General features: G+C 43.8%; 1 protein-coding gene across 4 annotated transcripts in view; it reads right to left on the bottom strand.

Annotated features, from left to right (window-relative positions):
• Positions 1 to 27,458, bottom strand: part of GRM1 (glutamate metabotropic receptor 1) — a 338,953-nt gene that overhangs the window by 27,933 nt on the left and 283,562 nt on the right. For all 4 annotated transcript variants that reach the window (XM_060240640.1, XM_060240615.1, XM_060240631.1 and 1 more), the window contains exons 7-8: positions 15,099 to 15,225; positions 9,996 to 10,926 (exon numbers count right to left, since the gene is read on the bottom strand). In XM_060240640.1, the coding sequence (XP_060096623.1) occupies positions 9,996 to 10,926; positions 15,099 to 15,225 (1,058 nt within the window). The remainder of the gene's footprint in view (positions 1 to 9,995; positions 10,927 to 15,098; positions 15,226 to 27,458) is intronic.

The following is a 27,458-nucleotide window of genomic DNA, read 5'->3' as shown; positions in this document are numbered from 1 at the left end:
CTGTCAAGAGAAATATCTGTCTTCCATGACATCACAGCAGCACAGCACTGGCTGGAAGAGGGAGACCTGTTGGTTAGAGGGAACTGACAACAGAAATTAAACAGTGCATATTCATTTACTAAGGAGTCACTCTATAACTAAAACAGGAGATCTACAATAATTCTGCAGAATCAGGGCTTCCTGGGGAATGGCAGCCTAAACAGAAGCATTCCTAAAGGCTTCAGATTTATCTCGCTGAGGATAGAATTTATTTCTCCATCCCCACCTCTCTCCCCACAGGGGAGATCAAACTCACTGACAGGTGAATCCATGGCGGGGGTGGGGGGGGGTGGGGCGCTGATTTACTCAGGCTCCACTTGGGTTCCAAAGACATCAAGTTCAGTAGATAATAAATGGGGCCCTTGCTATTAAGGCCAACCTCCCCTCCACTTCTCCTTTTTCTCCCCTTTTTTTGGCTAGTTCTTAAAGACCTGCTCTGGAACTGTAACCAATTTTGGAAGTTTGGCAGAATGCCAGCACCGTCCAACCTCACCAGTAAGAAAGTTTCTGAAAATTTATGGATTACAAATTGCAGAGAACTAGCAAGATATTTATGAGAGCAGTGCAGAGATAAACTATTGAACCGTGCTTGATTTAACATCTCCTGTCAAGAAAGCTCCAATATAAAACAGAGCAGAGATATCTGGAGCAGATGGAATTATTGCAATCTGCATTCTCATCTTTTGGATGAATTTACTGCATATATTTGTGGATTATCCTCTCTGTGGACTATACAATTGGTTATTCCTTTTCCCTCCCCCCTCCTTTTTTTCTGAAAATGTTTATTTAAAAAGATCTGCACTTGGCTCTGGTGTGACACAGCAAAAAAGACCAACACATAGTTTGGCATAGATTGGCAGATTTGTCAGCGCGACAGCCTAACAGGAAGATATGATTAATTTTCTTACCCTGTATATTATATACTAGAGTACCATCCTTGTTACTCCCTAGCATATTAAAACAACAAGAAGATTTTGGATTCTGGACAATTTTTAAAAAATATTTATCCTATGATGGCTCCATAAATAGCTTTCTAGTGGGGTTGCCAGGTCTTTCCAAGCTGCCAGCACGGAATGTTGGTCCTCCTCCCTGAGATCCTCTTCATGCGTACAAAGCATGTGTAGTTTGATGATGTCACATAGAAGTGACATCATTGCACCAGGCACATCACATGGAGGTACTCTAGCACCTGGGAGAACTCTATGGTTATCACAGAGCTCCCCCCCAAGTGCTAGAGTGTCCACTGCATGATGTGCCCAGCGTGATGATTTCACTTTGGGATGACATCATATGAACATATGAAGCTGCCTTATACTGAATCAGACCTTTGGTCCATCGAAGTCAGTATTGTCTTCTCAGACTGGCAGCGGCTCTCCAGGGTCTCAAGCTGAGGTTTTTCACACCTATTTGCCTGGACCCTTTTTTGGAGATGCCAGGGATTGAACCTGGGACCTTCTGCTTCCCAAGCAGATGCTCTACCACTGAGCCACCGTCCCTCATGCCAGGCAAATCAAGCACACCAGCACTCTTTGGGGGTGGGGCTTCTCCACTGGCCAGTTCCATGGTGGTGGTTTGGCGGTCCCAAAATCAGGGGAACCCGCACCCCCAGTGGAGGAATGGTAACCCTACTTTCTAAGGATTTGAGAAATAAAAACTCCTTTAAGAAATGGAAGGGGGGTAGGGCTTATAACCAAGGATGAATATAAACAAATAACCAGTGCTTGTAGAGAGAAAGCTAGGAAAGCTAAAGCTCGGTATGAACTGAGGCTAGCGAGAGATGCTAAAAACAACAAAAAGGGTTCTTTTCTTATTTCCAAAGTAGTTTAAATGTAGTTTAAAGGTAGTTAAATGCTATAGCAAAGCACAGGTTTTGAGCTAGTACTAATATGTTATGGAAAGTGCACTTTTTAAAATAGAAAAGATCACAGTCCAAAGGCACACTAGATGTCACATTGGGAGACCAGAGAACAGATTTTCCCAACATTTTAAAAAGATAAACAGAAGCTGCACAGGGCCTGAGTTTTGATTTGGATTATAGTACAGTGCAGAAGGGTAATACCAGTGATAATGTGAAAGCTCATCTTAACCCCACATTTCAATGGCTTTAGTGGAGGAGAGTAGATTACAGCTCAGAGTTGTATGATGAAATCAACATTATTTTCAAGGCCTAACTGAAATAGCTTGGCGGTTTTCCAGCGAAGGTTATGGATGTGCAGGACAGAGCATAGTACTGCTTGAGACCTGATTTAGTGGTCTCATCATACATTAAGCAACCTGGTCACATATTCACCATTTTAGAGGGTGAATAGTTTCTTTTTACCAAGCCTCTTCCCCTGATTACTTCATTTCCCTTGTGGTTCTCTGCAGAACTTGTCAGCTGGTTTAGTAATAGGTATGGTGGAATCAAATTTTAATTAAATGAAAAATGGAACACAAAACATACATGATCACATTTATTCCCTGATATCCTCATACAATATTGTGGATTTTTTCTCCTAGAGAAAATCTTACTGCATTTTATTTTTTTTATAAATTTTCAAAATGTAAGGAAATATCCACATCTAGTCTTAGCAATAACTCTTAGCATCAGCAGTGGACACTCTGTTGACAATTATGCCAAGTTTATGTGAGGGTGGCAAAGCCCACAAAGAAAACCATAGTATGCCAAAGTGAATTTTCTTATCCTAAACTGCCTAGACCATGTATACTATCCTGCCAAATGGCAAGGAGAATTTTACCACCTACTGCTATGTGACACCTTTCTGTCCTGGAGGAGAGGAAGACAAGTGGAGGGCATTTTCAAGACAGAAAATGACAAAAACATACTCCTTCTTCCTCAGGTCCATGGCCCCAGTTCCTATTGTCCCCATGTTTTGTTTTGTTTTTTTGCAGATAAATTACACATCTGATCTATCATGTTGATTACAACAGAATCACAATGGTTTCCAGTGGTATATATGCCTTCAGTTCCTTACATAGCAAAATTTCTTTTAAAAATATGAGACCTGTAAACTTCCAATGTGTTCACCCAGGCATGGCTAAAATGAGTTACTGACCCCTGCCCAAATCTTTGCCTTAGAAATTCTCTTTGACTGCACTTTAGGGGCAAGTGAAAACTATTCCTCAGACATTTGGATGACTAGTCATTGTATCTTGATTATTTGATAGCTTCTGCATGTCTGGTCTGGTGTTAAGGCCTTTTAAAATGTATTTTAATTATGTTTTAATTAAAATAATTTCATTGCAAGTTTTATATGAACATTCTAAAATGTTCTATATATTCATTTTTTAAAATTTTTGAACTGCTTCAAAAATACTGACAAAGTTGTAAGATAGTAAATAAGACTGGGAAATAAATAAACAAATACAAATAAAGAGCCTCAATGAGCCAGACTATCTAGTCTAGTATTCTGTTTTATGTAATAGGCAGCTAGATGTTTCTGAGAAGCCCACATGCAGGATATTAAATCAATAGTTTGTCCTGTTACCTGCTTCCATTACCACGGACATTCAGTGGACAAACTGCCTCTGAGTCTGGAGGTTACATTTAGCTATCATGGCTGATAGCCTTTGAAACAAGTAGTCAGCTGCACACTCTTCTATGGAGTTCTGAAAAATAATTTTTGTCATGAAAGGTTAAATTTATTAAAAGAGAGAGAGAAATTAATAGGAAATCTTAGTCTATTATTGTGATCACATTTTTGCAATGCATCTTTAGTCCATCTGAAACGTCTCTTGCTGAATTCATGATCCCACACACCTCCAGCTGCCCTGCCATTTTCCTTGCTCAAGAAGAAAAACCAGAAGCAGGCTAACCAGAGACTACAGAATGAAATGGCAAGAAGATAAGATTTGATATTTGAATAGTTTTATAACTGGAGGTCCAATGAACTACAGTCGCTAGAGAAACTGTAGACTTTCCCTAACAGAAAGCTGAATAGTCAGAGATGGTTCAGCTACAGCATGTCCCAGTCCCACTGTATAGGCAATTGCTGAATTCTTCCTACGTTATCAGCTCAATAAATACATATTGTTATGGACTGCTCATCTGTACCTAACAACCAAATGAGCCTTTTGAGATAACATCAGCATGCATATGTTTGGCATAACAATAGCATAACATAGTCCTTCTCTGAAAAGCAAGTCTCCCTTATTGCTAAGGATGCAGGAATTGCCTATTAGGAAGCTGAGGACACAGCACTGAGTTTGTTTTTTATATGTTAAAGACACAAGCAGCCAAAATAAACCCTAAATACAGAGGACATATTAACAAGCTAGTTAACCTTTTGTTCCAGGACACAGTAAAAATACAATGAGATTTTTTGTCCTTTAGTATTGTATACTTCCTAGGGAGAGGACAGCCAAAAGGAGAAACACAAACATTAGAAAGGAGAAAGGGAAAGAAAACACTTGAAAACACTTTCAGTGCTGCACCAATTCTGGCAAACTACAGATACATGTTCTTTTGGGAGTGTTAAAAAAAATGTCCTTCTAATGTGTACTTTTTACTAACTGCACAATATAATGCATGAATGTGCTGTATCAGTAGGTGAACATTATTCCTCAATTGCAGCTCTAATTCTATTCACTATCAAAATGTTAAAATGAGCTCTGAGTTCAGTTGATATGAAATCTTTGCTGTACTGAACAGGAGGGGGGGAGAGAGGTTGTTCAAGATACAAGAGTAAAAAATACAGCTCTCAAGGAATCCTAGTATCTTGACTCATAACTGACTGTAAAAATCAATTGAGATTACTCATGACCTTCATCCAATAAATTGTGTAAAGTCATTTTGGAAAGAAAAATATTCAGGTTGTTGTGCCACTGAGATTCTGACAATGTTATCTTCAAAATAATCCTACCTAGCTATGTAATAGCCAGTTCCAAACATTCTCTCTTTTTATTGCTCTTTTTATTCCTCTAAGCTGTCAAGTGGAATATGCCAAACAACAAAAGGCAAGACAATGGTTGCAGGGACTAGAAACTACCCAGACTACTCAAAATGTAAAAAGCTGGCTTTGGGACTGGAAGAAGTCATCCTATTGGAGTGGAGCAAGAAATATTCTATATGTGGCAGGTTGTAGCCATTGCTTGGTGAGTTTGGTGTAGCACTGGGAATATAAAAATATGAGGGTTTGCCTTTCCTATGAAAATGGCATCAATAATGGATTAAAGATAAAGAGAAGGAGAAGACACACAAAACAAAAAAGGACTGGGCTATTTCTCCATGCAAGAAAAAAATGACTTGGCTTCTTTTCCGTGCAAGGTTCTGTCTTAAGACATTGTGGTGGTAAAAGAGGCTGGAAAACAGGAGACAGAAATAAGAGAAGAGTAATGGAATTAGAAAAGACAGAATTCCCTAATCTTTAAAACCCCGCCCTGAGCCTGTTCTACAGGAAGGGCGGGCTAAAAATAGAATAAAATAAAATAAATAAAAACAGCCTCCCCAGGGATGCTAACTGCCCACCACCACCACTGCCGGCTGCTACTCAACTAGCTGGCAGGAATAAAATGGAAGGCAAATTTGTAGGCATATGACCCAGAAGTGCATCATCATGTTTGATGACCCTCTAGCATTTGTCCAAAGCTTCATTGGGAACATCACCTTGAATAATCTAAGACTGCTGAAACTTTTTCAAAATTAAATTGAGTGGTTTCACTTTTGTTGATAGGCTCAGCATTAACTGGCTGTAGTCCTAATAGTTTATTAAGAATAAATGCAATATGAAGGAAGCTGTTAAATGCTGTTGCTATACATGGAAATCCCAAAGAACTTCCAGTTGTAAGATAAAGGGTTAATATACACATTCATTTTTGGGGGGACAAAAATGCTACCACAAACTGAGAAATCCTGATTTAATGCTCTTGTAATTCATTCCTCTCAACCTCATTGCCTAGGTGAATGAAAAAGTTATGATGGGCCAGTTTAGTGTAGTGGCTATGTACGTGGGTTTGATTCTCCACTCCTCCACATTCAACTGCTGGAGTGACCTTGGGTCAGTCATAACCTTCATGGAGCTGCTGCTCAAGAGCAGTTCTTGGAGAGTTCTTACAGGCCCACCTACCTCACAGGGTGTCTGCTGTGGGGAGGGAAAGGGAAAGAAGATTGTAAGCCACGCGGAGACTTCTTTGGGTAGTGAAGGGTGGGATACAAATCCAATGTCTTCTTTTCTTCTTCTCCTTCTCTTTTGGTAAAGTATTGCATGTTGTTTTGTCTCTGGGATTTAATGGGATTTTTAACAAGTTAAAATGCTAAGCTTATGGGGACCGTCTCTCCCCATATGAGCCCCAGAGGGCACTGAGGTCATCTGGGAAAAACCAGCTGAATATCCCTGGGCCAAGGGAGGCCAGACTGAAAGCCACCCGGGATCGGGCCTTCTCTATTACTGCTCCACTACTGTGGAACCAACTTCCTGAGGAGGTGAGGGCCATATGATGTTTAGAGGGATTCCGTAGGGCCTGTAAGACCCACCTTTTCAGGATGGCCTTCAACTAGCGAAAATTAGTGGAAAACTGTGACAAAACTAGATATGCTGCTAGAAATGCTTTTACTCTTGAAATGTTTTTACTGCTGAAATTTATTGAAATCTGTTATAACGCCATATTATTATGTGAATTTTAATATTTTGTAATTGTTTTAACCGTGTTTTATAATTGCAACTGTTGTAATGTGTGTTTTATGCTGTGAGCCGCCCTGAGCCTGCTTCGGCGGGGAGGGCGGGATAGAAATAAAAAATTATTATTATTATTATTATTATTAACCAGTGCCTTTTTTAAAAGTTCCAGTACTCATAGATGTATTATGTACCTATTTCCACTAATTCCCCCCTTAGGACTTGGGAGAGCCCCTTCCAAAAGTGTTGATAGTACAAAATGGCCTGGGTTTAACTCATATTTAACTATGGTTCTCCCATATTCACACATTTGTTAAAAATATATTATTATTTCATTGAGTTTGGTAATCTCATCAATTGGGGATCACTGTTTGAAAGGAAGAAATATATTTGATGAAGACGGCATTGGCTTACGTTCAAATATTTGAGTTGACTGAAGGGTCTAGATGCCAGAAGGGTGTTCATATCACACAACCAATTACTTATTTCAACAATAATTCGGTCACTGACAACTTTACCACAAGGTAAACCAAATGTTAGAGAACTGGAAATCAGCTGTGAGGCTTTTGCAAGCTTTTTTGCAGATAAGGTCTCGTTGCTCCAACATGACTTCCCTGCCACAATTGACACAGTGAAAGAACTTGAGGCACCAAGCATGTCTTCTGGTCCATTTCTGGATTCCTTCACTCCACTCAGCCTGGAGAAGGTTGACAGGATCCTTTTTGCTGTAAGCCTTACTATCTGTGGGTTGGATCTGTGCCTGTCCTGGCTTATAAAAGCTAGCCAGGCGATGCTATGGGAACCACTGCAGCTATTATCAACAGATCCCTCCTAGAAGGGATCTTTCCCACACCTCTTAAAGAGGCTGTGGTCTGTCCCCTCTTGAAAAAACCATCTGTAGACCCGGCCGTATTGGCAAACTATCGGCCGGTGTCTAACTTTCCCTTTTTGGGAAAGGTCACAGAGCGGACAGTGGAGATTCAGCTACAGGGATTCCTGGATGACACTTCCACACAGGATCCATTCCAGTATGGCTTCTGGCCAGGTCATGGGATGGAAACAGTTCTGGTTGCCCTCATAGATGACCTCATACGACATCTGGATCAGGGTGGCTCAGTGGTGCTGTTACTATTAGATCTGTCAGCTGCATTTGACATGGTTGACCATCAGCTACTGGCTAGCTGTCTCGCCGACGTGGGGATTCAGGGGTCCGCCTTGCAATGGATGGTCTCTTTTCTCCAAGGTCAGGGACAAAGGGTGGTGATAGGGGAGGAATCATCCCAAAGACACCACTTATATGTGGTGTGCCATAGGGAGCGGTTCTGTCTCTTATGTTATTTAACATCTATATGTGTCCCCTTGTCCAGATTGTCAGGAGGTATGGGCTGGGATGTCACCAATATGCAGATGACACCCAGCTCCATCTATTGATGAGCGGCCAGTCCGACTATACACTGAAGAATCTAGACCTGGCTCTTCAAGCGGTAGCCTTGGCTCAGGCTGAGTCAGTTGAATCTGAATCTGACAAAGACGGAGGTTCTCTATCTGAGCCAGGGTGGCCTAGGAAGGGAGATCCCTTTGCCAGCTCTTGACGGAGTGCCATTGATATCATCTGCTAAGGTCAAGAGTTTGGGAGTGTTCCTGGAGTCCTCTCTGACAATGGAGGTCCAGGTAGCAGCCATTTCCAAATCCATCTTTTTTCACCTTTGGTGGGTATGGCAGCTGGCCCCTTTTTTGGAACATGACAATTTAGCAATGGTGATCCATGCTACGGTCACCTTGAGAATAGATCACTGTAATGCTCTCTACATGGGGCTACCCTTGTCCCTGACTTGGAAACTACAGCTAGTGCAGAACACTGCAGCACGGCTGTTAATGGGGCTTCCTCGATGGGAGCACATTTGACCAGTGCTGAAAGAGCTGCCCTGGCTACCTATTGTGTTCCAAGTCCATTTCAAGGTGTTGGTATTGATCTTTAAAGCCCTATATGGTCGGGGGCCTGCATATCTATGGGACTGCCTTTCTCTGCATGTTCCCCAGAGAGCATTGTGTTCAGGGTCACAAAATCTACTGTCCATCGCCGGACCATGGGAGGCCAGGCTGTGTTCTACACGGGCTAGGGTCTTCTCAGTGGCAGCACCAGAAATGTGGAATGCCCTCCTGGAGGCCATAAGGGCCCTGTGGGATCTCTCTCAGTTCTGCAGGGCCTGCAAAACTGAACTATTTTGACAGGCCTTCAACATCGAAACCGGGAGAGGACTGCCACTCTACACTGCTGAGGAATTACAATCATAGGATCACCGTCAGACGAAAGAAAGATCCCGCCATATTGAAGCACTGTAAAATGTCTTTAAATTGTGTTTTATTGGTTTTAAATTGTAATTATTGATAGTTGATTGTTAGCTGTCCTGAGTCCGCTTGCAAAGAGGGCAGGATAAAAATTTAAAGTAATAAAATAAATAAATAAATAAACAATATGCCAAAACAACAATACTTATAAGGGGGAAAGTACAGCATAGCTAATGACCCTGAGTGTATGCAATTCACATCACACCCAGGAAGTGATAGAAAATGCTGGATTTGGGTAGTAGTTACCAATCCACTGGAGATCTCCCAGAATGACAACTGGTCTCCAGGTTACTGGGGTCAGTTTCCATGGAGAAAATGGCTGCTTTGGAAGACTGTATGGCATGATGCCTTAATGAGGTCCTTCCCCTTCCCCTTCCCTAACCCTCCCCTCCCCACTCCCAAAATCTCCAGAAATTTCCCAACCCAAAGCTGGAAACTCTACTTTCCACTTACATATCTGCCATAAATTGGACTCACAGAAAGGGTTTAGTCATACAAAGCAGCTTTCACAGGGTTCATGTTTGGGAGTCATCTTTTTAAGCCTTTGCCCTTATCAGATTAAACCATGTGTAACTCAGATCACTAGGAGAGGGCCCATATTTCCATGTAACCAAACAAGCAACTAAACATATACCAGCACTGAGAAAGCATACAATGTTGTTCCAAAATAAGCTTACCAAGATTCTTTATAATGATGCTTTCATACCTTGCTTAAAAGGTGATCATAATTTTGTGTGCCTAACACTGAGGATAGGTGGAAAGAGAGGGAAAGGGAAACAGATGTATTGGATTGGGAGCTTATTAAACAAAGTAATGTAGGCCTTATTACACCTGACACACAGCAAAGAATACCTCAGCCCTTCTCTCTTCTGTTCTTCCTTATTGTACATAAACCATTACAGAATTATAGACCTTGTTGAAGATGAAGTGGTCTACTGAAAACAGATTATAGAATGAAAAAAAGACAGATTGGTGGATACCCGAATTACTTACTTTGGGTTTCCAGTGCCTGGCTTCTTCCTCCGGAATATGCTGAGAAAAGTGTTTGACCTACAAGGTGCCTTGCCATCTCCGACATGCATACGCACCACATCAGAAGTGGTGAAGGCACTACGGACATTCCTCTCAGGTTTGGCAATGATGATGTACATCTTGGGAGTGAACATGCACCCCAAGGCTACTGTCACACTCAGGCTCACCGCAAAGCAAGTAGTTATGATCTTGTAGTTGCTCCCAAAGTAAATAGGAACAAAGGCCAGCCAGATGATACAAGTAGTGTACATAGTGAAGGCAATATACTTGGCTTCATTGAAATTTGCGGGTACGTTGCGAGTTTTAAAGGCATAGTAAGTGCAACTCATGATAAGAAGTCCATTGTAGCCCACTGGAGCAACCACACCTAAGTTGCTGGTGTTGCAGATCAGGAAGACTTCCTTGATGCTAGGGTAGGAAAGGATTGGCATAGGAGGTTCCATGATTATCAGGGTAATTACCAATGTTAGCTGCACACTGATCAAAATGGAGGCAATGACCACTTGAGCCCAAGCACTCATGAAACGTGGTTTACGTGTACAAATTTTTTTCTTGCTCCCTGCCAGAATGCGTGCAATGCGGTTGGTTTTGGTTACAAGGGCAGAGTAACACATGGCAGAGGAAAGCCCTACAAGGAGACGTTGGAGGTAGCATGAAGTGACAGTGGGCTTAGCTATAAGGGTAAAGGGGCAGATATAACCAAGGAATATCCCAGCAAGGATAATGTAGCAGAGCTCCCGGCTTGATGATTTAACAACAGGGGTGTCCCTGTAGAGTGCAAAGATCAGTGTAACAAACATGGTGACCAGGATACCCAGGCAGGAGAAGACCACAGCCACAATGGACTCTATATCACTCCACTGAAGATATTTTACAGGAATTGGTTCACAGCCTGCAGGACATAGAAAATAATTAAAAAAATAGGTTAAAAGCTTTTCTACCACTTACATTACTGCATAGAGTCTTCAGACATTTCTTAAGTTTTGGGAACAGACCAATATGTAATCTTGACATGAAAGCAGAGCACCATCTTTATAAAGGAGAGTTGTCCTATGCCTATGGCATTTCTTAAGAACACTTTTCTTTTTCTAGGCATATTAGATATTTTGATCTAGTAAGATAAGAGATTTGCAGAGCAATCCACAGCATGTCTGCTCAGACATAAGTCCAATATAATTCAATAGAACAGTGATGGTAAGTGCTGTCCAGTCTCAGTTGACTTAGGACCCTGTAGGGTTTTCAAGGCAAGAGACAAAAAGATGGTTTGCCATTGCCTGCCTCTTCTACTGACTCTGGATTCCCTTGATGGTTGGTTTTCTATTGAAGTACTAACCAGGGTCAACCCTGCTTAGCTTTCAAGATTGAGCTAACCTGGGCCATTTAGGTCAGGGTACAATAAGACTCACTTCCAGGAGAATATCTTTAGGACTGCAGCTTTGCTCTTGAATTCCTCATGCCAAGTATAGGTAATCTCTAGTCCAGAAGCTAAATTCATCTTGACATCCTTGTATATCCTGTAAGTTAAATCCTATTTGACTTGGTTCAAGAGATCTCACCAAGGAGCTCAGACTCAAGACTTCACTGAATCTACTTTGTGAGTCAGTCTGAGTTCTTCAGATAATGTCACCAGATTATGATCAGAACATATGAGGCTATTGTAATATAACTATAAATGTAATTCAAATACTATTTAGGGGCTGGGTATCACAGATTCATATCTGAATGCTGCCTCCTCCCAAACCAGAACAGCTTCCTTTCTGAGGAATTGCTCACATACTAATGTTTGAGAGGGATGATGTTTTGGAAAAATTAGAAAATCTATATTGGCACACTTGAACTACCATGAATCTATTGTGTTGCAGACCAGAGGGGATGAGCACATGCTTACAGCTGGTCCCCAGAGGCAATTCTTTGGGTCCCTGATGCCTTCTTCTTGCTCCTGATGCCTCAACAAAATGGCATGGCCCATTGTGACAAAGGTGGTGGATAAATCCAGTAGGAGCAACAAGGAGGCCTCTCCTTTGTCTATAATTAGACAGAATTGGTCAACTATAACCAATACAGCCATCTCCATCCCATAGCCTGGTCTGAAACCAAACTGAAAAGGGTAACCAAAAAGACCTGGAGTAGGTCTATTACTGCTTTCTCAATCACTTTGCCCATCAAAGGCAGATTAGAGATGGGGCAATAGTTGGCCCCATCATTATTTTTAAGTAGCAGATGGATAACTGCCTCTTTGAGTGGCTGAGGGATTAGTGATTGAGTGGCTGAGTGAAGCTAGTGATTGACTTCTAATAAATACTAAGAACTTTCTGGTGTGGTCTTTACATGATTTTCAAAGCCATGTTGGGCAAGGATCCAGGGCACAAGTACAATTTAATTTAATTTAATTTTTTTATTTATACTCCACCCTATCCCGCAAGCGGCCTTCATGGATCCCAGGAACCTGACAACATCTATCATAGAAACACAGTCAAAATGCTGCATAAATAGAACAGGTGGTCTCTATTAGGTGTTTCTTCTGGTGGACCTACGTTGCAATAGGAATCTAAATCAGAGTGTGTTCTTGATATTTCATCAAAATATACTTTTGCAAAAGTATCACAATTAATTGTCTATTACTTATACAATGAAGACTCAGTTCTAGGTGTCAGTAGATGCCATTTTATTTTAGACAACTGGGACGGTTGTGAACTAGCTGATACAACAGTATTAGAGAAGTAACATTTCTTTGCCAACACTGCTGCTTCACAGGTCTTAGAATAAACTCTATAACATGTTCTGTCAGATTCAATACAAGTTCTCCCCCTACCTTGATATGAACAATCTGGCCACCTGGATCCATGTCTGTTGCTGTAAGTAGACTCCTAGTATATAATGTTTACTTTTGTTTAACGTGAATTAATACTTATAGTGCACCTCACTTCTGGTTGGTTTCCTAAATCTCTACAAGTCAAATGACTATTGCACTGTGTTTTGGATGTCCAAATCTGTTGATTGTACTGATTTATTCTATGTAATCTGCCTTGAGTTTCAGTGAGACGGGCAGACTACAATTAATGTAAACAAACAAGCAAGCAAACTGTTCTGTTTGGACCTTTTCTCCTACTATCCCAAACACTATCATGTGGGTGAAATGCCCTGAAAGGGCCTTTAGAGAGCCAACAGATTCTCTTTTAAGACCACCTGCCATGTAGCTCCTGTCAGCTCAATGCATGAGCTCACTATCATGAATCTGTATGGCTGAGTCAGCTTGAACTGATAAAATATATTGATGGGGAGAAAAAGACTGGCAGAGAGGACTTTGCTACATATATAATAGAGACAGATTCTGAGAAGCCTAATTATCAGTACTGAAGAATCTTGGTGATGCAGTATCTACAACATTGCCAGCTCTGAGAGATTTTTTTTTTCAAATTTAGGAAGTTGCCATCTGAACAAAGAACTATTTAGAGCTGTATAGTAATGTTAGATACATGCTTCCATCTTTTCCACTGAAATTAATGGGCTCTGGTTGGATTTTGTACTTTTCTGCTAAGACAGATGCTCTGTTAATATGATGTTCCTTGGTTTCAGCTATCACTTTGAACATATACACTTGACTGCTTTAAAAACTTGCTGAGTAGATAAAACAGTCCTGGAGCCATGCCAGCTGACCCCCCCACCACCACCGTCACAGTCACCATGGCCTGAGTTCAACCAAAACAGACCCTGTAGTTCTGCCAGTACTGCAAGGACTGCTTGGCTTTACTTGTTGTTGGCCATCAATGCCCCCTCCAGAGTGGCACCCTGTAGGGAACTTGCCTGAGAAGATAAAGGCCAGACTACGCCCCCCCCCCCCCCAGCAGTTTGCCAGTTTTCTCCTTAGCCTATCAAAGGCAGGTGTGAAAGTACATATTCTATTTGTTATCTTGCTCTACATTTCCATATAGCATTCCAACTATGTTCTATCCAGGCTTTTAATTAGGTTTTTTTTTTATCATTCTAGCTTTATATCTTGCTTGATATGACATCTGTTTTATGGATAGTTGGTGCTGTTCATGTCCCTGGGTTTGTTTTAATGGAGGGAAGGTCCTATCAGATCTTGGAAGTTAAGCAGGGTCAATAACTGGATGAAAGACCACTGAGGAAGACTGTGCAGAAGAAGGCAATGAAAAACCACCTCTGCTTGTCACTTGCCTTGAAAGCTGCTTGCTGGGGTTGCCATAAGTTGGTTGTGAGTGTGACTTGACAGCACACAGATATTTATTATTTTAATTGTAAGATGCCTTCAACTAGATTCTGAAAAGGTGGCACAGAAATCTCATAAACAAATATATACATGTGTAACAAGTACAGGTACAATGTGAAAAATACAGGATTTCTATGTATACTTATTTGGAAGTAAAATCCACTTAATTCAGTGGAACTTCTGCAGAAGCATGCATAGAATTGAGTTGCAACTGCAATCATGTGCATGCCATATACACTTAAGAGCAAGACCTGTTTTGTTCAGTGGAACTTTGGAGAAAATATGCTTAGGATCAAGTTTTAAGTGCCAGTTTGTGATGTAATTTTCCCTATTAATACAAATATTTCCTGCTTCCAGCTATAGTAAAGATACCTGGATTGCAATGCATAACTGCTGGAAAAGGTGAATTGAAAACTCAAGAACATTTCACTTTCACCCGCATTGATATGGGAGCCACTTCCCAGTGGTGTGATCCTGTGAATCCCAGAAGCATGTGGGTGCAGCTGACTGTGCCTAACCAAAAGGGACAGCAGTGATTGACCAGGAGAGACCTACACTGTTGATGCCATCTATGTTGTTCTGGTATCATGCAGATCCAAATTTGCAGACCACAACAAAAATTTAAATGATGATTGAAGATTTATAAAGCAATACAAGTAAATAGAATATCTGGAGTGAATCATTCTGATGCTTTTTTCACATATTTATTCTGGCAATATTATTTCCTAACTATAGAATTATTATAAAATAATATTAGTGTGTACAGGGAATTTGCTTTAATGTCTCTATTCCAGGATTAATAAGAAATTATTACAGAAAATAATTGTCCTCACCTGTCAGATCAGCATTAGGCCACCATCCCAGTTCACAAGCCTTGCATGTGAACTCATCCTGAACAAATTCATTCTCCTTGCAAGCTGTGCAAATCCAGCAGCAACTCACTTCCCCTTTCCTTATAACCTAAAAGACATTTTTTTAAATAAAGGAGAAACTTCAGAGTACATATCTGTACAGTACTATTATATGAAGAACCACAAACATAGTCTCAGCAAATGTCAACAACAGGTGAATGTTAAAACTTGCATTCGTTACTCAGTTCATTTGGGATAAAACGCATTTTTAAAATAATAAGTTTTTGATGCATTTCTGAAGCAATTTCCCCTCTGAACTGAAAGTGAACACAGTAAAAGTTAATTGTCACCTACTTAACAGAACCTGTTAACTGGTAAACTGGGTGCTGTTCTACTTGCTGGGCTGCAGCCATGTAAAACCTTTGATAACCAGTATATTTGATTGACTGGCACCTCCAGCCCCCCTGGATGCCGGTTCACAAAACTTCTTCTGCCAAAACCAGAGCTAAATAGTCTGAATTTTCTTGCATTTTAAGAGTAAAAAGAATTGGCAGCGAAGTAAAAAAGTTCCCATTATCACACACTGGGTTTTTGTTGTGCTAACGTTTGAGTTCTCCTCTGGCACAAAACTGCTTCCTCTGGTTTAAGGAGTATTTTAGCACTAGAACAAACCCCTTTCACTTTCTAAAGACTCTTTTGCATTAGAAGAAATCTCCGCCATTAGTGGATCCAATCTCTCTAATTAGAAATTGTAGAGGGGTAGCCTTGTAAGTAGGGTTGGACAAGCATAATTGAACTCCAAAGGGAGTTTTGGCCATCACATTAAAAGGGACAGCACACCTTTTCAATGCCTTCCTTCCATAGGAAGTAATGAAGGATAGGGGAACCTTTTTTGGGGATCATAGAATTGGACCCCCTGATCCAATCGTTTTGAAACTTGGGGGATATTTTGGGAAGAGGCACTAGATGCTGTATTGAAAATTTGGTGCCTCTATCTAAAAAAACAGCCCCTCCAGAGCCCCAGATACCCGCGGATCAATTCTCCATTATTTTCTATGGGAATAAATCTCCATAGGGAATAACAGAGTTCCCAGCAGACATTCCCCCCCCCCCCGCTTTCTGATGACCCTGAAGCGAGGGGAGGGCCTCAAAACCAGGGGATACCCTGCCCCCACCTGGGGATTGGCAACCCTACTTGTAAGTCTGTTGCAGAAAAACAAGCAGGAATTAGACTTCCCAATCCCCAGGTCCCAGCGAGGGATCCCCTGTTTTTACAGGCTTCTCCCCACCCCCAGCCAGCTGGCTGGCGGGGGAAGCCCCGCCCCCCACAATCACCATGTAGTTTTAGAGCTCCTGCAGGTCCGTTTTTAAAACATGTGCCTTTAGGGTTGCCAAATCGAACCCCAGAAATATCTGGGGACTTTGGGGGTGGAGCCAGGAGACACTGGGGTGGAGCTAGGGGGAGGGGTGGAAACGGCACCGGGGAGTGTGGCGAACCGCCCCGCAGCCTCTTCTCCGCTTGCCGTGCTGCTCCTCCAAGATGGGCTCAGCCTGAGCCCATCTCAGAAGAGCAGCCACAGAGCGGAGCAGAGGCGGAAGTGGCGCGGCGGCCTCTTCTCCGCTCGCCGTGCTGCTCCTCCGAGATGGGCTCAGCCTGAGCCCATCTTGGAAGAGCAGCCATGGAGCGGAGCAGAGGTGGCAGCAGTGCGGCGGCCTCTTCTCCGCTCGCCGTGCTGCTCCTCCGAGATGGGCTCAGGCTGAGCCCATCTTGGAAGAGCAGCCACGGCGAGCGGAGAAGAGGCCGCCGCACCGCTGCCGCCTTGCCCGCTCCACCTCTGGGGTGGAAGCGGAGGTGGGGTGGTGGAGGCGGGCCGGGGGCGTGGTGAGCCGCAAGTCCGGGTCCTAGAAGGGCCAGGATTCGCGGCTCGCCATGCTTTTGGCCTGCCTCGCCCTCCCCTGTGCTGCTGCCGTCTCTTGGCTGCTCCTCTGAGATGGGCTCAGCCTGGGCTCATCTCGGAGGAGAAACTGCGGTGGGCAGCAGCGGCGCGTTGGCCTCGCCGGCTCCAGGATCTGGCGGCTCGGCGCCGTTTCCCCCCTCTTCCCCCGCTTCCATTTTTTGGGGGAGCGGGGGAAGAGGGTGGAAATCCTGGGGTCCCCCGCCAGGGCGGGAGGTTTGGGAAGCCTATGTGCCTTTAAGGTTGAGCAGGAAGCAGGAAACAGGAAGGGCTTCAGAGAACGGCCCCTCCCTTTGTTTTGCTTTTGTTTTCAGATGAAGTAAAGTTCTGCAGGAACAAGATCCAGTAAGTATTTATGTGTGTGAGAGAGGGAGGGGGCAGGGGATTCCCTGGTTTGGAGGCCCTCCCCCCGCTTTAGAAAGCGTAGTGGGGGAGGGAAATGTCTACTGGGCACTCTATTATTCCCTATGAAGAACGATTCCCATAGGGAATAATGGGAAATTGATCCACGGGTATTGGGGGCTCTGGGGGGGGGTTATGTTTTGAGGTAGAGGCGCTAAATTTTTAGTATAGCATCTAGTGCCTTTCCCCAAAATACCCCCCAAGTTTCAAAACGATTGGACCAGAGGGTCCAATTCTATGAGCCCCAAAAGATGGTGCCCCTATCCTTCATTATTTCCTATGGAAGAAAGGCATTTTAAAAGGTGTGCTGTTCCTTTAAATGTGATGGCCAGAACTCCCTTGGAGTTCAATTATGCTTGTCACACCCTTGTTCCTGGCTCCACCCCCAAAGTCTCCTGGCTCCGCCCTGAAAGTCACCAGATATTTCTTGAATTGGACTTAGCAACCCTAGCAGGAATCCTGTGACACCTTAAATAGCAGCAAATGTTATTCTAGCATAAGCCTTTGCAGACTACAGCCCACCTCTGAAATGTAGTCCGTGGAAGTTTATATTGGAACAAAAAATGTGTTGGTCTTTAAGATGCTGTAAGACTTTTGTCTGTATCCACAAAAGCTTATACATGGATGTACACTACTACACATACTATGAAAGGATCAGTTATGGAGATCTACTTGCTATGCAACTATAGCTGTATTCAGATATTAGAGACAAGCATTAATTTGGGATAAGAAAAGGCCAAAGTTCTTGGGCTCTTGTGCTTCCCTAGTCTCATAAATGAGCCTGGACTTCCCTCCCCTCATGGGCAACACTAAAGCTGCAAATGAGAAAATCTTCAATAAACCATATTTTTTTTTGCAACATTCAAATATGGTGGCAAGCTAGGATTCTAAACCAGGACGAAACCATAGTAAGCAAGAAATAAACTGTAATTAGTTAAAGTGTCTGACTGATGTGTCATATCTATTCCAGCAACCTGTTGTCATATGTACTAGTGGCTGACCTATGTAGCCATCACAATTTAATTAGTTTTGGAGTACCAAATGACTTCCTTTCCCCCCCATCCTGTATCTGCTGCCATCAATTCCATTGGGTGCCTCTGAATTCTAGCTTTATGACAGAGGAAGAAAAAGTTATTACTTTCTCGATGCCATATATAACCTTATGTCCCCTAATTTTATGTCTTTTTTCAGCTCATTTCAATACAAGATCAGCTTGAAAAGCATTAATAAAAAAAAATTAAAATTGCCACATGCGATATCAAGATCAACAACATGGACTTATATGTGCCATTATACCCCAACATTCTAAAATTCTCATGCACATTTTTCAATAAAGGGGGTTAGTTATTTGAAGACTTAACAGTCTTTTTTTCTAAATGGAAAAGTCCCAGTCACTCTAGCCTTTTTAATAGGAAATGTACTCCAGATGCACAGACGTTAGTTTTTAATTTGCACAGCAGTCTGAGAACTTCATCTATTATCACCTTAATTTGATTCAGTTCTTCATACACCCTTTCCAAAACCAGCAGCTGTGGTGTGGCCTGCATTTTCCACAGTGAAAATAAATGCAAATAATTATTTTAGGTTCTCAGCCATCTCTTCATTTTCCTTAAGCAATCCTCTCAATTCTTTGTTATCCAACAACTCAATAGCTTATCCAGCCAGTTCCCAATATATTTGAAGAAACACTTATTTTTAGTCTTAATGTATTTTGTAAGCTGCTCCTCAAATTCATTTTTTGCTGGCTTTATTGTCAACTTGCAAAGGCTCAGCAACTGAGAAAATGGCTGAAGTAATTAATTCCAGACCCAAATATTGAGATCACTAATGTATTAATGTTTGGCTGCCCTGCCATGGATCTAATAGGGCAAATAATCACAGTCAATGTTCCCTCTAAACTGTGGAGTCTTGTGAGCAACAATTCTGCTTTGGCAAAAATTCTGCTTCGGCATTAAACTTGTGAGCTACCGACATTAAAGTTGTGAGCTACTACATAATTAGCTTGCTTTAGGACCATTTTTCCTGAGCTGAGACAGAAATGTGTGAGCTAGAGGCTAAAAAATTGTGAGCTAGTGTAACCCTGACTCCACTAGAGGGAGCTAGAGAAGTGCAATTTCCCTTTTAGACTAGAAGGGTCTGAGGTTACAGGAAAGAGCACTCCCACCACAGAAGCACTCCTTGCTGTGAATATTTATATTTTGTTCTAGGTATCAGAATTATCTATATTTGTTGAAAGGGAGGGTTGTGTTTATATTAATTGATTATTAGTCTGTATTTTGATTATTGATGAGCTTATTTTAAATGGATGTTATAGAAATTTCCCTTTTAGACTAGAAGGGCCTGAGGTTAAGAATATATATATATATTTATATTTGGCACTGTTTCCATAAATTTCATAGGTTACACTAGCTCACGCTAACTCAGCCTAGAGGGAACACTGATCACCGTCCCTTTAATTTCTAAATAGAATTCCATTTCCTGCTGAAAAAGTAATTAAAGGCAGCAGTACTGGCAGGTATTTTACTGGCTTTTATAGTAAGCACTATCCTTGAATAGTGACATGTCTTAAATGCTTTTTTCCTCCCTTGGTGGGACATTTTGTGTCTCCAAGTTACTTTAGCCATGTCATTTGATACTCATGAAATGTTGTTTTATACCACATGAGCATGGCAGGTGGCAAATTGCTTTTAGGTAGAGAGCAGGTAGCGATTTTGTTTGCAGCTTTTAAAATCCTGCAATGTCATAAACAGTAGAGTGCATATTTCACTCTCCTTCCACCCCTCCCACTGAGAATTGCTGTTGTGCTAGGTATTGATTTTGTGCAGCAGATTTTACTTCACATGCACATTATGGTATGCCCTTGGAGAAAAGGCTAATTTGGTAAGAAACTAAGCTGGGATTCATTTGGATAGAAGACCAATAAAATTTCATAAAGCATAGCAGACAAGTGTTGATTAGAAGTTCAAGGAAAATGTAATAAATATTATTGATATGCTAAGTTTGACATGGCATGGCACAGGAGACACATTGAAAACTAATGCTATTTAGGAAGCATTCATATTGCAGCACTAATAGTAGTTCCAAACTGGAGGAGAAGGCAAAAATATCTTCTGAAAAGAGGTGCTAACAGACAGATCTCAGCTGCTGAAATGAATTTGGGCATAATTACTGTCATGCCACTCACACTGTTCCTACAAGCAGATACCAGCACAGGACAGCTGAAAGTAGGAACTACTCAGGCTCATTCAAACTTATACTATAATAAAAATGTTATTATTTAAGATGGCACAAGATTCCATTTTGGTTTTGCTAAAACAGACTAATACTGCTGCTTCTCTGGAATTGTCTCTGGAAGCAGTTACTCAATTTGTGCCAAGACATTGGCTGATCTTACCATAGGAGTTTGTTTTCAGCTCTAGTGCTAACATGGAAATGGCTCAGTCAAAAACAGAAAACATAACAGGTGGAGGTGATATCAAGATTTCCCCACTATCAGTGCCATCCTAAGCAGTCACCAGGCTTAGAATGATATAATATCACTTAGGATGGTACTGTACATTATCTAATATCATACTGGAACCCACCAAATGTAGATCATGAATCTTTTCTTTCAAATGGTACTGCTAGTTGTTGATGGGAGACGGTCCAGTGGGTTGGTTACTCTCATCCAACATTGGTCACAAATAGAGGCATTAGTCTAGCTTGCTTTTCTGTACATCTGAAGTTTTGGCAACTATGCACTTTGAGGCACTGTTCCTCTCATTCACTCCTAGTTGTCAATGAAGAAGTACCTTTTGCTTGCATTTTTGAACTATTCTTAATAAATCTAGCTCTTAATGTAACGATATATAAAGTATGATCATATTAATTACTGTTCTACTTCTGACCCGTGTCTAGTAACAGCTCTCAGCAAAATCTAGTATATGGCATGCCATGTGTGTGTGTGCCATGTTTGTTTGGTTTGAGTGGGCTGAAGATGATTGTTGCTGATTGATTAGGAGTGGCTGTGTTCCCCACCCTCTTTGCATTATTAAGCTGCACCTTGCCAGAGGCTGAGCACATTTCAGAGAGCTCTGAGAGAGAGCAGAGAAGAAGTGCTACAATGGTGAGGTTTGGCTTTCTAAGCAGCTGGGGAAGTTTATGAGAATTTCTGAGTTTGTGTGACTGTGTGATTGCTGAAAATTCTGAGTTTTTGGTTGCTGGGGAACTGCTGTTTGTTTGGTTTGAGTGGGCTGAGGGTGATTGTTGCTGATTGATTAGGAGTGGCTGTGTTCCGCACCCTCTTTGTATTATTAAGCTGCGCCTTGCCAGAGGCGCGAGCCTTTGGCGTGAGCTGAAGGGCGAGCTGAAGGGCAAGAGCTAAAGGGCTCTTGTCTTGGGGGCTCTGTAAGGACCAGGAACCCAGATCCCTATTTTCCTTGTGTTCCCAATAAGGTAAGTAGACCCTCCAGAAAGAGAGCCACATAAACAATTTAAAATTGGACTGTATATTTTAAAAAAGCTATCATGAAGGTAGAATGCCAGCAGGGGGTGGGGGCTTTCCAGTGTTTTGCAGTGAGTGTCACATGTATGACTATCTGCACACAGGACAGCAGTCTTGGGTGTGTGCTTGATGCAAGGAGCTCCTGGTACTCAGGGAACGAGTTCATACCCTTGAGGTCGAGGTGACTGACCAGGAGAAGCAGAGACAGTCAGTTAGGCACTCGGAGAAGACTTTCGGGGACGTGTTAGATGAGCCCCACTCTGAACGTGGCAGCCCCGTTGCTGCCAGGGAGCATGAGGGTCAAGAGAGAACAGGGCACCGGGCTGAGCATAAGGGGAATGTGGCCTCAGTAGGGACCTCTTCTTCAGTTGGTGAGTGGGTATCCTTTCGCGCCAAGGAACCATCCCTGGGCAGGGAGAGAGGGGGGTCTTGGTAGTTGGTGATTCGATCCTTAGGCGAGTAGACAGCTGGGTGGCAAAACCATGTACTGACTGTATGGTGATTTGCCTGCCTGGTGCGAAGGTAGCAGACATTACGTGTGTTGTAGATAGGCTGATAGACAGTGCTGGGTAAAAGCCAGTGGTCGTGGTGCAGGTTGGCACCAATGATGTGGGGAAATGCAGTCGTGAGGTCCTGGAGGAAAAATTTAGGCTGCTAGGCGGGAGACTTAAGGTCAGGACCTCTAAGGTAGCCTTCTCAGAAGTGCTACCTGTTCCATGTGCAGGGCTGGAGAGAGGCACAAATTAGAAGTCTCAATGTGTGGATGAGATGATGGTGTAGGGAGGAAGGGTTTAAGTCTGTTAGGCACTGGGATGCTTTCTGGAACAAGCGGGAGCTGTACAAAAGAGATGGTCTCCACTTGTCCCCAGTTGGAACCAGGCTGCTGGCGCTTAAAATCAAAAAGGTAACAGAGCAGTTTTTAAACTAAATCTTGGGGGACAGACGAAAGGAAATGAAATGTCTCTGGTTTGGGAGGACTCATCTCAAAGAGATGAAGGGTTTGCTGTTACTTTTCTACCAGGTAATGGATCAGAGTTGTCCACTGAGATGGTGACAAACAGTATGGGCTGCCTGCTAAAGTCTCTAGGCAGCAGGAGGAAGGTTGCGGACCTAACTTGCCTGGGATATTATAGATGTTTGTATACAGATGCTAGAAGTGTTCGAAGTAAAATTGGTGAGTTGGAATGTTTAGTGTTGGGGGGAAACATAGAGATTGTGGGAATTTCAGAAACTTGGTGGAATGAGGAGAATCAGTGGGACACGGTGATTCCTGGATAAAAGTTATATTGGAAGGATAGGGAGGGAAGGGTTGGAGGTGGGGTGGCTCTGTATGTCAGAGAGGGTATACAGTCCAGTTGAGGTCAAAGAATTAGATTCCCTTCTAGAAATGCTTTGGGTTGAAATAGAGGGCCCAAAAGGAAGTTTAGCTATAGGAGTTTGTATCGCCTACCAAAGCAAAAGATAGAGGATGATTACAATATGATGGAAGGATTAAAGATAGCGGCTAAATGTAAAAACTGTGTCGTAATAGGTGATTTAACTACCCACAGATTGATTGGGTCAATATGTGTTCAGGTCGAGAGAAAGAGATTGAGTTTTTAGATGCTTTTAATGACTGTGCTATGGAGCAGATGGTCACAGAACTTACCAGGGGTGGGGCGATCCTAGATTTGGTCCTAAGTAATGCCCAAGACTTGGTGAGAGATGTAAAAGTGATCACACCACTTGGGGCCAGTGACCATAATGTTATTGATTTCACCATTTGTATAAATAGGGAGTTGCCCCAAAAGACTGGCACAGCCACGTTTAACTTGAAAAGGGGTAAATTCTCTGAGATGTTCAGGGCTGGGGCTTAAATTTAAATAACTATGGATTAAATTAATAGAGGATTAGGCAATCTGGGATTGAGATAGAAGTGGGTGAGGAGGTTAAGCTGTTAAAATCTGGTAACATAACTGGGCAGGAAACCAGCTTGGTATTAGTGAAGGACTGCGTATAAGTGGGGATGTCTGGCCTGGGGATCCCAGTGCTCATGGGGAGGGGAAGATATGACGGTGGGAGCAGACGGAACTATATGGGAAGGAGGCGGAGACAAAACAGTGCTCGGCCCCCTTCTGGCCTGCATCCCATCCCGACGGTAGCAGGCAGTGGGGCTAAAAGGGAAAGCCCGTCTCCGTCATTGGTGTTATGTAATGCCAGGTCCATAAATAACAAGACCTCGGGGAATTCCTCAGGGGATTCCTGCTTGAACAGGATATGGACCTGGCTTGCGTGACCGAGACCTGGGTGTGTGATGGAGAGACGGTGGCTCTCTCCCAGATGGCGCCCCCAGGCTACTCGGTCTTTCACCAATCGCGGACAAACGGGCGGGGGGGAGGGGTGGCGCTATTCATACGGGAGGGTTACTCCTTTAGGGCCCTCCCGGCCCCAACGATCGATGGTCTGGAATGCGCCGGTCTGGCGTGGGATGTGGGGGAGGGGTTGGCGATTTGGCTGGTGTACCATCCGCCTAACGCACCGGCCAGCGCCTTACCAGCTCTGATGGAGGCCGTGGCAGGGTGGGCATTGGAGTTCCCAAGGCTTATGGTCTTGGGTGACTTCAATGTCCATGTGGATGACATGGCCTCAAATCGGACGCTGGACCTAGTGTCTTCCATGGTGACACTGGGACTCTCCCAATTTGTTACCACTCCCACGCATCAGGCCGGCCACACATTAGACCTGATCTTTGCATCCGGGATTTTGGTGGACGATATCGCTGTAGAAGCGGTACCATGGTCGGATCACCTGGCCCTAAAAGCTCGTGTGAGTGCGCCGCCCCGACCCTGTATGGGCGGCGAGCCTATTTTGGCTTGCCCGCGGAGCCTGATGGACCCTGAGCGGTTCCAAATGGCTCTGTGGGATCCCTGGCCCCCTAGCGATTCCCTTGATGACCTAGTAGAGGCCTGGAATGACAGGCTATCTGGGGCAATCAACGAAATCGCTCCCCGGCGCCCTCTGCGCCCCCGTAATAGGCTGGCGCCGTGGTACACCTCGGAGTTGCGCCAGCTGAAACAGGGACTCAGACGACTAGAGAGGCGGTGGCGGCATACTCGTGACGAAGCGACGAGAACATCCTACAGAACGTTTAGGAAGTCTTATGAGATGGCAGTCAAAGCCGCAAAGAAAGATTACTTTGCGACTAGGATTGCATCTGCAAACTCGCGCCCAGCACAATTATTTAAGATAGCTGAGAATTTGACCACTCTGCTTCAAGGCAGACCAAATATGAGGGAATTGGAAATAGGCTGTGAGGCTTTTGCGAAATTTTTTGCAGATAAAATCTCGTCGCTCCGCCAGGACTTTCCCGCCACATTAGATGCAGTACAAGAACCCGAGGCTCTGTGCCTGTCCTCTGGTCTTGCCTTGGACCACTTTGACACACTCAGCCTAGGGGAAGTTGATGGAATTCTCTCTACTGTGCGGCCTACAACTTGCGATCTTGACCCATGTCCCTCCTGGCTAATTAAATCTTGCCAGAGGGAACTTAGATATCCTATACGGGATATCATAAATAGATCCCTCCTGGAGGGGCAATTTCCAACAGCATTGAAAGAGGCTATGGTCCGCCCCCTCCTCAAAAAAAGTACAGCAGACCCGGCCGAATTGGCGAACTATCGACCGGTCTCGAACTTACCATTTTTAGGTAAAGTTATTGAGAGGGCAGTGGCGCTACAGTTACAGAGTTTTTTGGATGACACTTCCGCCTTAGACCCCTGCCAGTCCGGCTTTCGTCCAGGCCATGGGACGGAGACAGTGCTGGTCGCCTTGGTGGATGTCCTCCAGCGGCGTCTGGACCGAGGCGGCGTGGCGGTGCTGCTGCTGTTAGACCTGTCGGCTGCGTTCGACACGGTCGACCATCGGTTACTGACCCGCCGGCTCGCCGACGCAGGGATTATGGGGTCGGCTTTACAGTGGCTCTCCTCCTTCCTTGATGGTCGGGGACAAAGGGTGGTAACTGGGGGAGAGCTGTCCCGGAGGCACCCACTAGTGTGTGGAGTGCCACAAGGGGCAGTCCTCTCTCCGATGTTGTTTAACATCTATATGCGCCCCCTTGCCCAGATTGCCCGGAGGTTTGGGCTTGGGTGCCATCAATATGCAGATGACACCCAGCTCTATCTACTAATGGATGGCCGACCTGACCGCGTCCCACAAAACCTGGACCTTGCATTGCAGGCCGTGGCTGGCTGGCTCAGGCTTAGTGGGCTGAAGCTGAATCCGGCAAAGACGGATGTCCTTTGTTTGGGTCGCGGTGCCCCGGGAGGGGAAATTCCCTTGCCAGCTCTTGACGGTGTGCCACTGAAAGTGGCCCACAGGGTCAGGAGCTTGGGGGTCCTTCTGGAGCCTTCACTATCTATGGAGGCACAGATAGCGCCACTGCCAAGTCCGCGTTTTTTCATCTTCGGCGGGCAAAGCAGTTGGCCCCCTTCCTGGAGCGCCAGGACCTGGCAACGGTGATTCATGCTACGGTCACCTCCAGACTAGATTACTGCAACGCCCTCTACATGGGGCTGCCCTTGTGCCGAACTCGGCGGTTGCAGTTGGTGCAGAACGCGGCGGCTAGGCTGCTATTGGGGCTTCCAAGATGGGAGCACATACGGCCAGGGTTGCGCGAACTGCACTGGCTGCCAGTGGTCTACCGAGTTCGTTACAAGGTGCTGGTCATGACCTTTAAAGCCCTATATGGCCGAGGGCCTGTCTACCTGAAGGACCGTCTCTCCCCATATGAGCCCCAGAGAGCACTGAGGTCAGCTGGTAAGCACCAGCTGAATATACCTGGGCCAAGGGAGGCCAGATTAAAGACCACCCGGGATCGGGCCTTCTCTGTTGCGGCCCCACTACTCTGGAACCAACTCCCAGAGGAGGTACGGGCCCTGCGATGTGTAAATCAATTTCGCAGGGCCTGCAAGACATACCTCTTCAGAATAGCCTTCGCCCATGCTGAGCTAAGATAACGTCGCTGTGTATGTTTCTTCTCTTCTACTGAATTTAAGATCTATTTAGCACCTTAATGTTAATTTTAATTGTAATGTTAATTTTAATTGCCAGTTTGCCCGTATCTTACTTTAGTGAGAGGACTTTTAAAAGTGCAGTGTCCTTTTACTTTTCTTGATTTGGGTGGCTTGGATTTCTTGGGGTTAGGGTGAAATTTTTTTTTTGAGGGAGAGGGGTTGGTAAAGTTCCTGTATTGTTAAAAGTTAAGTTTTTTACTGTTTTAAAAGGCTTCTGTGTTTGATTTGTTGCTACTGTCTGTGTTGTCTTGCTGTTGTTCCTTTTCTCTTCTGGTTATGGTTCTTGGGGGGGGTGCTGTTTGCCCTCATTTTCATTGTTTAAAAGGCCACTTTTTAAACAGTTTATTTTGTTGGTCTTCTGTTTGGATCTATTGTTGCAGGTTTTGCATCCTCCTGTTCTGGTTTTAGGGGGGTTGTTGTTGACTGATTTGGCCTGAGGTTTCTTATTGGT

This window comes from Heteronotia binoei, chromosome 1, assembly GCF_032191835.1.
Source record: "Heteronotia binoei isolate CCM8104 ecotype False Entrance Well chromosome 1, APGP_CSIRO_Hbin_v1, whole genome shotgun sequence".
NCBI lineage: Eukaryota > Metazoa > Chordata > Lepidosauria > Squamata > Gekkonidae > Heteronotia > Heteronotia binoei.
The sequence above is the reverse complement of the archived record's forward strand: the minus strand, read 5'-3'. Positions and strand labels throughout refer to the sequence as shown.